The 13,057-nt window shown below is 39.2% G+C and overlaps 1 protein-coding gene across 11 annotated transcripts in view; it reads left to right on the top strand.

Annotated features, from left to right (window-relative positions):
* Positions 1-13,057, top strand: part of LOC111155563 (par-3 family cell polarity regulator) — a 687,032-nt gene that overhangs the window by 293,977 nt on the left and 379,998 nt on the right. For all 11 annotated transcript variants that reach the window (XM_022515794.1, XM_022515792.1, XM_022515789.1 and 8 more), the window contains exon 4: positions 2,867-3,045. In XM_022515794.1, coding sequence (XP_022371502.1) covers positions 2,867-3,045 — 179 coding nt within the window. The remainder of the gene's footprint in view (positions 1-2,866; positions 3,046-13,057) is intronic.

Raw genomic sequence — 13,057 nt, 5'->3', positions numbered from 1 at the left:
AGACCACATTGTTTACTTTTTAAATTGAGTTCTGTTCTTTTCTCATTAGCCTGGGACTCAAATCACCTTCCTAAATGTGACTGTGGACAGAAATGTAAATGTGGGACCTTGAAATTGCATCAGGGTACTTGGTTACTAGGTACTACAAGCGAAAGATCCAGACTGTAGTGTTTCCTTTAATGGACATCCCTCAAATGAAAACAGAATGAAATGAAAACGGAAAGTGTAATGTGTGAAGAACTGACAGGAAGGGCCGGCTGATAGCGCCTCTTCTGGGACATCTGTCATACCTCAGGTCCTGTACACGCTGCCCTGGGCAGTGGCCCCACATCTAGCCAGGAGGCTTCGGCCACAGGGTCTGCAGTCTTTGCTGCACCATAGCCCCTTTCTAATCCCTTCTCCCCCCCAACATCTGCAGTTTCAAGTTACAGATACAAGAGGTAAAAGGCTAATTATTTTTGTCTGTTTCTGGTGAACAGATTAACACAGTGACCATGTCCCATCAGAAGATGCATCCTGGATGCAATTTATTTCTCGGGGGAAAATTTTTCAAAAGCAAGCATCTTCTTTTGTCTAAGCAAATTCAGTGAAATTTTATAGTTCCTGGATTTATTTTGGGGTTGAAGTACTTTTATCTGATTGTTTTATTGTGGTCAGTACTTCTGTACCACTTTTTAGAGACCATCTTTTGTGAGTAGTGCTTCTTTTAGATTTACACACAGATGCACACATACATGCTTACACATGTGTGCACGCACACACACACATACACACAGATGCATACACACATACACAGAAACTGAAGTGTGCATAGTTCCTTAACCACTAAATAATTAACAGCCCAGTAATTGGAAAGCAACAGAACTCATATCCAAGAAGCAGTATTATAATTGGCCAGAACTGTTTTATTCTTCCCCCTCCTTTTTTTGGTTTTCTGCTAACATTTTTGATTTGATCAATCTGGGAACAATTTTATTATTTTGGGGGGAAGTCTTTTATAGCAAGAGCATTGAAGTGTTAACACACATAGATGTATATTTTTGTGAAGTTGTTTTGAGAGTGACTATATAGTTCTTGGTGTGTTTTATTTTTGGGTGCAAGGTATAAGCGGTAAGGGCCATCACGAGTTTTTTTTTTTTTTTTTTTTAAGATTTAATTTATTTATTTGACAGAGAGAGAGATCACAGGTCTGCAGAGAGGCAGGCAGAGACAGAGGGGGAAGCAGGCTCCCTGCTGAGCAGAGAGCCTAGATGGGGGGGCTCAATCGCAGGACCCTGAGATCGTAACCAGGCACCCCGTGAGTTTTTTGCTTACACTTAAAAATTGGCAATGATTCTTCTGTGTAATTTTCATGGGTGTGTTTCTCCCAGGAAATTAAGATAACTACTAACAATATTAAATGTTCAGCATTTTTTTTTTCTGGTAGTATTTCTCAGGCTCTCTTACTGTCAAATCCTTATGATGGAGAAGCACATGTTAAAAGCAATATTATATTTATATGCTTCTGTTTCCTCTGATCATTTCTAATTTGCTTTAACATCTTTCAGACTATTGGAATAGCAGTGGTTTAAATATCACCTTCAGTGTGTAGAGTCTGTCTTCAGTTGAGCGTCCTCTAGGATCTGTATGCCCATACTGTTAGTGCATCAGTGTTCAAAAAATGTTTTTCATGGAGTAAGTGATGGATTTATTTCACCCTGAAAGCTGTTTTGTTAGAGACTATTTATTCATTTATTTATTAGAGAGGGAGAGAGTTGGGGGGAGGGGATGAGGGAGAGAGAATTTTAAGCAGGCTCCTCGCCCAGAGCAGAGCCCCACGAGGGGTTAGTCTCATGACCCTGAAATCGTGACCTGAGCGAAAACCAGAAGTCTGATGCTTAACTGACTGAGCCACCCAGGCACCCCTGTTAGAGATTTTTAAAGAAATACATACCTTACATTCTAGTTTTTAAAAACAGGCTGTCTCTAACATAATCTAAATTTTTTGTCTTCTATTTATTACGTTTTTGAGTGATTTTGCTTAGTTGATGAGTGGAGTTTTGGGTTTTTGATTTTCAGTGTTAACAGACTCATGTGCTTTTGTTCTTAGGTCTGGTTTTATAGTTCTGTTCCTTCTCTCCTTTACCAATGATTGTATCTGTTCAGATATGCTCAGGGCTATTGATACAAATATTCACCTGAATTTGTTAATGATTATGTGAGAACAGTTGCAAACAGATTCCTCTTTTATGTGAATACGGTTGCTGAAATACTGTCTTTCATGAATCCTATATGTGAGTATATGCCAGATACTACCTGCATATTAGCATATTACTTTCAAGATTTCCATTCTCTTAAAGATAAGAAATGTGATTGTGCTCTGCGTTTTCAGATAGTACTTCTTTGAACAAAATAATTATCTTATTTAGCAGAATTCCTTACTAGATGAGCCAGGAAGTTTAGATTGTGTATTTTTAATCCCAGTATGGTTAAAAGTTAGATAGAATTTGTTCCATGGCTCACATCATTATTTACATTTTAGAATATGTACAACATGTATTATTAGAGAGCGTGCGTGTGTGAGCACGAGGGGCAGAGGGAGAGAGGGAGAGACAATCTCAAGCAGACTCGTCGCTCAGAGGAGTGGGACTTGATCTCACAACCCTGAGATCACAACTGAGCCAAAACCAAACCTGAGTCCAATGCTGTCTACTGCACCACCCAGGTGCCCCTCTATGATATTTAAAAATACTGGGATAATAGACTGGTGACCCACTGTCACCTTAAGTGTTACTCTGATTTTTGGATTTCACTGCCTTTATCCTAATATGTAGTTTTCAGACACGAGTTACTTTTTAAAAAATATAATGCTTTTTTGTATTTATAGATATGCCTCTTCATGTCCGACGAAGCAGTGACCCAGCTTTAATTGGCCTTTCAGCTTCCATTAGTGATAATAATTTTTCTTCTGAAGAGCCTTCACGGAAAAACCCCACACGCTGGTCAACAACAGCTGGCTTCCTTAAGCAAAACACTGCTGGTAGCCCTAAAACCTGTGACAGGAAGGTAACCATTTCTGTTTTGTGTCTTCTTCGTGTCAGTGGTGAATGTCAGCTGCTGACTGGGTCCTTTGCTTCTAGTGCGTCTTCTCTGTGGCCCTTTGTGTGTGTGCGTGTCAGCTTTTCCCTCAAAGTTTAGATGACTTCCTATTTTATACTGCCCTTGCATTTTATAGTAAAATTCATGCTATGTATTTATTTATTTATCCATTTTTAATAGATAATGTATTTATGATTAACAATGAAGACTTTTTTTGACTTGAAATATATACACGTAAAGTCCCTCACCTACTTTGTCTCCTAGTCGCCCTCTTTCTCTTCGGGGGCAGTCCCCTTACTAGCCTTTTGCATGTCCTTGCAAAGATGTTTTTCACATGTGTGAGAGATATTCATATTGGTTCCTGAGGTACATTAAAGAAATTATAGCATTATGGACTTTTAAGGATAAAGGTAGAATCCATAGTCTAAGTACTCTATTGATAATTTTTTCTTCCTAGAGAAAGGAAGTGTACTGCCTAGTCTTAATAACATTTTCTTCTTTGAGCCAATTCAGTTCAGTCCATGACCTAATTTATTTAGTCTAAAAGAATAAACTTTATTCTATTTTTTCAATTTGTTTCTTAATGCTCTTTGTCCTATATTCCTACAGAGCCCTTATAATCCCTTTCTGTTATATCTCTGTCCTTTCACTCAGTGAGCTTTAAGCTGTGTTTGTTATTTTCATTGATGAATCTGTAGAGTCTCAGTAAACATCTATTGAGTGAGTTAATATTTTTTTCAATGCAGCAGTAATTGAGCACCATGTGTATGTTGAATTGTACTAATAACATGTTAATATGGAAGTGAGTATAGCTTGATGTTTGCTTGATTTATCCTTTGCATTTATGGGAAAGTACCTGTTTTAAAATTTCTTTACTTGTTGCATTTCTACAAACACTCATTTGTAGTAGTTCATTTCTGGGAAAAAAAAAATATATATATATATATAGAGAGAACACCTAGAGTACCTTAACTGAGAAGAATCTTCCAGGAAAGATTTCACTTTTCTGAAATACTTCATTACGTATTTGATGAGGAATCAAGTTGGAGTGTCTTCTCATTGAGACTAGCTTGGAATTTTAGCATGCTTGACCATGAAGTAAACCATCCAAAGAAGCAGTATCCAATTTATGAATAAGCCTCATGACATTTAATTTGTGTTCAGAATAGATTTGATTTACATGGATATTTAGAAGTGTATAAACAAGTAAAGTTGACAGTTTAAAAAAAGCACTATTAGAAAGGTTTTCACGTGGTTTAAGGATAGTGCGTCAGAAGTCATTGAGGTAATCAGGATTTTCTTTCTAATTCCTTCAACATCTTGGGTAGGTGAGTCAGCTTCAGTTGCACAAGCAGAACCACCGTGGCTATTTTAAACATAAGCAAATGAACTTAATACTTAGAATTGAAGTCTCAGAAAATCATTGGAAGAGCTTGAAGAGTGGGCCGTAGGCAGGGCCTCTTCAAGGACTTCCTGAACCATGCAGTCCTGCGCATCTGCCTGGGAAGGGAGTGACCTGGGTCCTTCCCCTGCATCGGCCCACCAAAGGCTAACACCCTGTCTCCAGGTGTGCTCACCCTGCTGCTTGCCACTTGTGCAGCTGGGAACTGAACCCAGAAATGCCTCAGCAACCTCCATTCTCTCCATCAGCAGCCCAGGACAGTTCTTCCCTCTTCCACAACCACCATCTTCCACAACCGGCTCTTGTGTCCAAATGTGCAGAATGCGGTTTGCCTCTGGATCCTTACCTGCAGGGGAGGTTTAGGAAGTCGACTTTAGCCTTCCAGCTGCAGCAGAGGGAGGCAAGCTACCAGAGGACTGTAAGGCACCCTGCCAGTGAGTCACCTCACTGAGTTTTTGTTCTAAATAACATATATCGGCGCCTGGGTGGCTCAGTCGGTTGGGGGGCTGTCTTCAGCTCAGGTCCTAGGATTGATGATGATCTCAGGGTCCTGGGGTTGAGTCCCACATTAGGCTCCCCACTTGGTGGGGAGTCTGCTTCTCCTTCTCCCTCTGCCCACTGCTCCCCCTGTTTGTACTCTTTTCTCTCTCTCTCTCTTTCAAATAAATAAATAAAAATCCTAAAAAAAATAACATATCTATCATTGTAAAAAATTTGGGAAACTCATGCAATACAAAGTTAAATTATTTATAATGATAAAATGCAGCAACACCTAGTATTAAGATAATAAGGAGTAAGCACCGTGGCACATACACGTACTCACGTACACACACATGTACCACACGGAGTTGGAGTCCTACTGTGTCAGCATACTGGGCATCTTTATCATTTCTACTTTGTTTCATATCAGGGATTTCTCCTGGTGTGAATTTTATTGGAAAATATATATGTTTAGTGGGGCAGGGGGCAGAGGGAGAGAAGGAATTTAAATAGGCTCTATGCCCAGTGTGGAGTCCAACTTGGGGCTCGGTCTCACAACCTTGAGATCATGATCTGAACCAAAATCAAGACTCAGACGCTTAACTGACTGAGCCACCCAGGCACCCCCCTGAAAAATATTTTTAATGGATGCAGAATATCTCATTGTAGAATATAATTTATCATTCTCTTATTGTTGGACCTTTATTTATACTATTTTCATTTTTTTTCACATTATGAGTGTAAGTGTTGTGAGACAAATTTGAACGTAGTTTTGTTTTTAAAAATGGTTATCCAGGGGCGCCTGGGTGGCTCAGTGGGTTAAGCCGCTGCCTTCGGCTCAGGTCATGATCTCAGGGTCCTGGGATCGAGTCCCACATCGGGCTCTCTGTCTTTCTTTCTTTCTTTCTTTCTTTCTTTCTTTCTTTCTTTCTTTCTTTCTTTCTTTAAGATTTTAATTTTAAATACTCTCTATACCCAATATGGGGCTTGAACTCACAGCCATGAAATCAGGAGTCACTTGCTCCATTGACTAAGCCAGCCAGGCTCCCCGATGGGACATACATTCTTGAATAGGACATACTACCTCTTTTCAATACCCAGTTACACTGCAACTGTTTTCTCTCACCCTCATAATTCTGTGATACATGTTTAAGTGTCTCTATTTTCAGTGGTCACAAATCCAGGCTTTGAGAGACCTAATGTGCTCAGGGACACACATTTCCTATGCATATAAATCATTGAGTTCAAGTCTAATGATTTTTTTCAATCTGTGAGTTTTTTCTTTGTTTTTCTAATTCTCAAAGACTTTTTTTAGAGGTCAGACATTCCAGGGTAGCCTGATCTTAGAATGGTGGCAGGATTCTTCTTTGCCCCAGAAATCTAATTTTAAAATATTTCCTCTGGAAGATCCAGACTGGAGAATCAGGATTCTTTTGGAACTGCCACCTGCCCTAGTAATTGCAAAATTTAAGGAAATAATATTGCTGTAGGAATGTTGAGAAAGTATCTGATTTGTTCAATATTGTGTGTGTGTGTGTGTGTGTGTGTGTGTGTGTGTTTACTGTGTTTTAAATCTTGCAACATTTTTAACATTTCTAAGCTATGTTAATCTTATAGGTTTTATCCATTGCTGGCAACATTTTATTAAATACTGCTGTTTGATTAATTGATAAGGTTTTACTAGCTTCCTAACTTTTAGAAATAAAAGAGATAGTAATAATTATTACAGAAGGATTGTGTCCTAAGTTAGCACCCACTCCCCTATCTTGATCTCTTAATTTTTTTTCTTATCCCTAAGCACTTACAGATTGCTTTTGCCTTGCTAAGAGATCCAAGATCTTTGCTTTAGAGATCTATTCTCTTAACATTAACTGGTACTAGAATACTATTTTCTGAGTTTGATTTAAATATATATTGAAAAATAGAAATAATATTCCTATTGTATTTCCTTTTAACTTGTGAAGTGGAGCATGGCATACAAATGGTATTCTCAGTATTTCAAATAATTACCTTCTTACTGTGCAAGTTCTATTCAGCATATAAAACTCATCCAGTTTTGTTGTAGATGCAATCTGATTATTACATGTTGACAAGGTCATATATCTATTAATTGGATTGGAGATGGGATACAAAATTGCTGTAATTATTGTAATTTTCTAGCTAATTGCAGGGTTGGTGGTGAATATTTTACTTCTGCAAAATGAAAAACAGTATTCCATCAGAAGTTGTTTTATGGGGTTTCAGACATTTTGTTTTATATCTTTGTTGCTTTTTGCCCACAAAGTATCTCTTTTGTATTTTTTGTGTATTGATCTGCCTCTGAATGTCAGAGTGCTCATTGGAAGGGATCAGTGGAAGCAGGCACAGGCAGAGAGCCGAGTAGTACTCTCAGCTACCTCTTTGTTCTGGTTGCCACGTTACGTCTATTGTTTATTTATAAATTGGAGTAGTCTCCTTTCAGACCTATAATAAAGGTTGGATGGGTCAGAACCAATTGGAAGAAGGATCATCTTCGCTGCTCTCTTGTCACGTGTGCCACATTCAGAAATATTCCCTGAAACAAGCATTTTTGAAATTAAATTCAGATTGTGCATCCTTTTTTTTTGTATTAAAAAATATGTGAATTATTTGTTAGCGCACTTAGTATTGTAATATGGAGCTTATTTTGCATGTTCTCTTTCATATTTTTGCTTTATTTAAGCTGAGCTAGCTTCCAAAGCTGGAAGCCAAATCGACATTTTAAAAATAATGGTATGTACACAAGGTGAGTGTGTTTGGAGGATTGCAGATGGATGGGGACTGAGCTACTGAGGGGGAGTTGGGAGCTCACTGCAGAGGATGGTAAAAACAGACTGATGTTTATTCCCTGCTGAAAAATAAACTGGAGGCGCAGGTGAAAATTGCCAAACCTAATGAGCAATTTGGCAGATAAGATGGCTGTCAGGCGACTGCAGATCAACAGCAGGCACACTGTCTGCGAACCAACTTTTTTGTTCCAGAGCACTACATTTAAATACCATAAATACTATCTTTTTTTCATCGATATTTGGTATCACAAAGATTCCTCTTTTACCCTTCAGGTTTCCAATTAAAGAGCCAGTAATTAACATATGGTGATTTTGGTTGTAAAAGTATGTTAAACTTGTGAAATGTTTCCTCCATTTAAAAAAAAAAAAAAACGAACAAAATATATCTTCCACACATCAGAACACAAGTAATATGAGGTCTTAAAATATACTAATAAAATATAAGTGATCACTTGCTTCATTGGGCTGAAACATTTCATCTGTGGTCTGTTGGAACATTCCAAAGTAACTTTGTAGTCTTTTCAATGTTCTCTGTCATTTATATCTGCTTACTTTACCAGAGAATCCTTTCTTTCCATGGAGGGCATGAACATTTAGACAGGTGCATGGCTTCTCCCCCATTGAGGCTGTCAATATATCACATTGTGTAAGGGGCATTTGAAAAAGATACTTGTGTCTTTGTAGAATTGTAGCTGTCGGTCGGTCCCTAAACTTTGGGGTCTGCTTCCCCTCTTTTTACCACGGGGAACCTTAGTCTCAAGTAAAGGAATATAGTCTGTGGTTATGGCATGGCAATGGCTCAGGACTTCATGATCAATGAGCTGACTTACTGACCAAAATGTCTGAACCTGTACTGTAAGCTCCCTTTGTGGCATTTCCGATGCCTGACTTGGAGTCCAAGCATCTTTGCACTTCCTCTGTGGCATCAGTATTTCTGAGCTGCCTCTAAGCAGAATAAATATTTGTTCCTAATATTCTCTAACTACATCTATGTGAAGCACTTAATTTTTAACAAATCCCTACACATATGGAATATAATATTTTAGAGTTAGTAATAGTGACTGTCCGTCCATTAGTCAGAGGAGTATTCGTTTTTAGAAGTTCTCTGCCCTGTGTAATCATGTGGACTTTTAGCCTGTAGTTAGCGGGTGATCTTTGGACAGGGCTTTCGTCTGAAAAAGCTTGCCTGTAGGGGGTTTCACAGTGCTGCCTCGGCAGGATCTCCACACCTCTGACATGTGGCACGTTGGGAGGGGGTGAGTTACACACTCTACCAGAAGTTGCCTTTGAAATTAGACCCAAACCATGTGGAACTGGACCCATCTTGCATGAAGCTCTCGGTATCTGTCAAAACTTGCTGCAATTGTAAGAGAAGAATACTTCTTACAGATTTGTCGCCCTCCCCCGTTTTCTGCACTGCCTGAACACTTCTTCCTTCCTCCCTTCTTTTTGCCCTTGGCTCTTAAGTTTTACTTGACCCTGAGGTCTTGCCTTGTACTCTTGCTCTTGTATAGGAATCTACCTTATTTGCCCAAATATATTATCTGTTTATCAAATACAGAAATAGTTAGTGATACTTAAAAATTTGTGAAGGTAATGTAGCTATGGATATATTAAGAAAGTACAGTTTAGGGGCGCCTGGGTGGCTCAGTCCTTAAGCGTCTGCCTTTGGCTCAGATCCCAATCCCAGGGTCCTAGAATCGAACTCCACATCAGGCTCCCCGTTCAGCAGGGAGCCTGCTTCTCCCTCTCCCACTCCCCCTGCTTGTGTTCCCTCTCTCACTGTCTCTCTCTGTCAAGTAAATAAATAAAATCTGAAAAAAAAAATAGTTTAAATCAAAGCAAGAAAGCCCATGTCCAAATGGCAGTCAGAAGTGTAGTACATAGAGAATATAATTGCATGAAAATGTTTTAGTAGACAGGATTAGATTGGAAACAAGATTTCTCTTTCATTTTCCCATTCTAACCAGGTATGTAGGTTCTCTTTTCTGTTAGCGCATGTCACAGAGAGACCCATATTGTGGATTATTTTGTCAGCATGAAAGCCTGCCACATAAAGTCTTTTCTTCTCTTCTTGCTGCACTTGATATAGATCTCTTTTTTACTTCTTGAGACTGTGTTTGCTTATTTATTTTTTCATTGCTTTTAATGTCAGAAATGGCTTTGCATTCCCAGTTGTGTTTGCTCCTGTGCCCCGCTGGAGATGGGCTTCATATCAGAACCATTGTGTCAGCCCCAAGTAGTGAAAGACCTAGAGGAAGCTACACAAAAGGCACAAGGTGCTTGGTAAATGCACCTGTGATATTTTAACCCCTTCTGATTTTTTTCTTGGAACGCACAGATCGTAGTCTCTGTGAGGGCCACACTTGAAAGAAAAAAAGCTTAGGTCTGTCTCACTGTGTGAATTCATTATGTTATTTTGTATTTACTGTGTTCACTTACATTGACTTATAAATTAATCCTATATTAATTTTCAGCAGTCAGTTTATTCCCTACATTTCAGCAGATAGTGTTTCTCCTTTATACAGAATCTGCTCCCTGCAGAGTGTGCCCCGTGTATGGCTCAAGATGTGTGAGGGCACGTAAGGGTATTTGTGCTCGAGGAGCATGTCTGAGAGGGGATCAATAGTGCCTTCTCACAGAGATCTTTCTTCTTCAGCTCTTTCTAGTCTTACATTGGGGTCTTCCTTTAAATATTTCCCCCGTATTGGCAATTGATTGCATGTAAGTCTAGAATTTTCATAACTCCAAGAAAGGGATAATGCTCTCATTACCTCCTCTACTCTCTCCTTCTTGGTCTCATCGATCCAAACCACTGACCGTGCTTCTCCTTAAATACTGTCACACTGTGTGTTCCCAGCCCAATCGCTTTTCTATTTGTATTCTCTCTCAAAGTTGTAGAATGTTTTCTGTCAGTCCTGGGGATTAAGCAGCCACCATTTTCAGCCCTTATAGAGTGACAGAGAAATGCAGCAGCTGTGTTCCCACCAAATCATACGGCAGCGTTTTCTTGTTCGCCGAATGGGATCTTGGTCATAATAAGAAACTTACATATATACCTGTGTTTGAGTATATGTATACGTATTCACAACTGATATCTAGCGAGCTTATATGTGGAAGGAGTATAAGAGTAACTTCAGGAAAATGTAGCGTTTTATCAAGATGATCTCCATGTTTACAGATGGGAGATTACAATGGGATCAGTCTAGAAAGCCTCAGACCAACCATAATATGGGAAAAGGCATTTCAAAAGATAGGTTTACTCAGCCTATCATCAGTTTAATTAAAATGTAGTATGTACCATGACTGTTCTATTAGTTAATTTGTTATTTAAAGTAGCTTGAGAAGTATTTATTTTAAATATAGAATTTGTGTTAATGAGTTGGAAAAGAGTATTCCATTGCTTGGCAGAGATGTTACAGCATAAAGATTTATGACAGTACAACAAAAACCAGCTAGCAATCAGCTTGCATAAGAATATATGGTACACACGGATATTTGATAATAGCCATTCTTTTGTAGCCAGAGTAAGAGGGTTGGGAGTGGGAGGCATAAACAAGGTTACTGATGAATCAAAAATCCTGGGAGAAAACTGTACTGAATTCGGAGTACAGGTCTGGGATGCATGGTTAAAGCTTGAGAGGTCATGCATCTGCTCCGAGGAGGTAAGGGAGAGCCCAGTGGGCAGGGGTATGCACGGGCCAGCGTCTGTGTCTCTGCTTCAGCCAGAAAAGTTACCAGTCTGCCGTATTCATTGCTCTTCCTCCTCTGAAATTTGCCACCTCTTCTCTTCAAAAGTGGGACATTAGCTTAAATGGAATTACTATATAATTTATCTGGTGTGTGTGAGTCTGTGTGTATGGACATGGCTGTTGCATATACATGATTCCTGCTATAACAAGTTCCTACAAACTTAGTGGCCTAAAACAACACAGATTTATTACAGCGCTGTATGTCAGAGTGCTGCGGGGATCTTGCTGAACTAAAACCCAGGGCTTGTGAGGGCTGTGCTTCCCCTGGAGGCTCTAGGGGAGAATCCATGTTCCTTCCTTTTCTAGCGTCTGGAGGCCTCCTGCTTTCCTTGGCTTGGGCAGCCCTTATCCCAGCATTAATAACCTTGCATCTCTTTGACCCTGGCTCTTCTACAGTCAGTTTGGCCTGTATACTTCTGCCTTTCCCTCCCATTTCTAAGGACTCATAATTATATTAGGCCCACTTGGGTAATGCAGGATAATCTCTTCAAGTCAGAGCCTTTACCTTCATCACAGACAAAAGCCCTTTTGCCATGTAAGGTAACATAGCAGGTTCTAGAGATTAGGAGTGGACATCTTTGGAGGCCATTATGCTGCCTACCACAATATGCATATATTTATTAGATATAGATAGAGTAGAGTGAAAAAATACTACTGCTCTTGGTTTCAGTATGAAAGCATCATCTGTCCTGATCAGGTTACTCTGGGTATGACATTGAGCATCTGGTCTAAAAACATCCATGGGATGGTACATAGGGAAGGCAAGTAATGAATAGAGGGGCAAACCACCTCGTTAGAATTATTTCTTTGAGACCATTTTTTACTTAGTTAAGCCAAATGGCTCAGTATTTGCAAAAATATAACTCTAGCCATGGTTATGTTATTGTTTGATCAAAATAATCTATAGTAACAAATTTGCTTAATATTTATCTCTTTTGCATAATTAAAAGAACTTTTCATAATGATTATTGATGTGCTGTGTGAAGTTTTGATTGGAAACATTATGTACAACTTATGAATACTGAAAACAGTGGGCAATGTCATTGTCTACCTGTGCTCTCCCTTACTTGCTCAGACTTTCCTCTTCCCTTCCTTACGTCTTATTTTCTTAAGCCTTAAATGTCATACAGATGTTTATTATTTATTTATTTATTTTTAAAGATTTTATTTATTTGAGAGAGAGGGTGAGAGGGAGAGAACGCGAGTGGGGAGGGGCCGAGTGGGAGGGAGAAAAGATCTGAAGCATAGTCCTCACTGAGCTTGGAGCTCCACATGGGGCTTGATCCCATGATCTTGAGATCATGACCCGCGTCGAAACCAAGAGTTGGACACTTATCTGACCAAGCCACCCAGGCGCCCAATGTTGATGTTTATTTTAGTTACATTCTAGACCTTTCCATAAAGGATCCAAAAGATGGCTTTGGGGATTATTGCATACATTGGTGGTAGTTTCAGATATGAGGTGTCATTTTCATTGTTTAACCTCCATATCAGGTTCTGTTCCTTTTTTTTTTTTTTAAAGATTTTATTTATTAGGT

Source organism: Enhydra lutris, unplaced genomic scaffold (genome assembly GCF_002288905.1).
Source record: "Enhydra lutris kenyoni isolate GAN:26980312 unplaced genomic scaffold, ASM228890v2 scaffoldscaffold42, whole genome shotgun sequence".
Lineage (NCBI taxonomy): Eukaryota > Metazoa > Chordata > Mammalia > Carnivora > Mustelidae > Enhydra > Enhydra lutris.
Note: the sequence above shows the minus strand (reverse complement) of the source record. Positions and strands in the feature narration are given on the sequence as shown.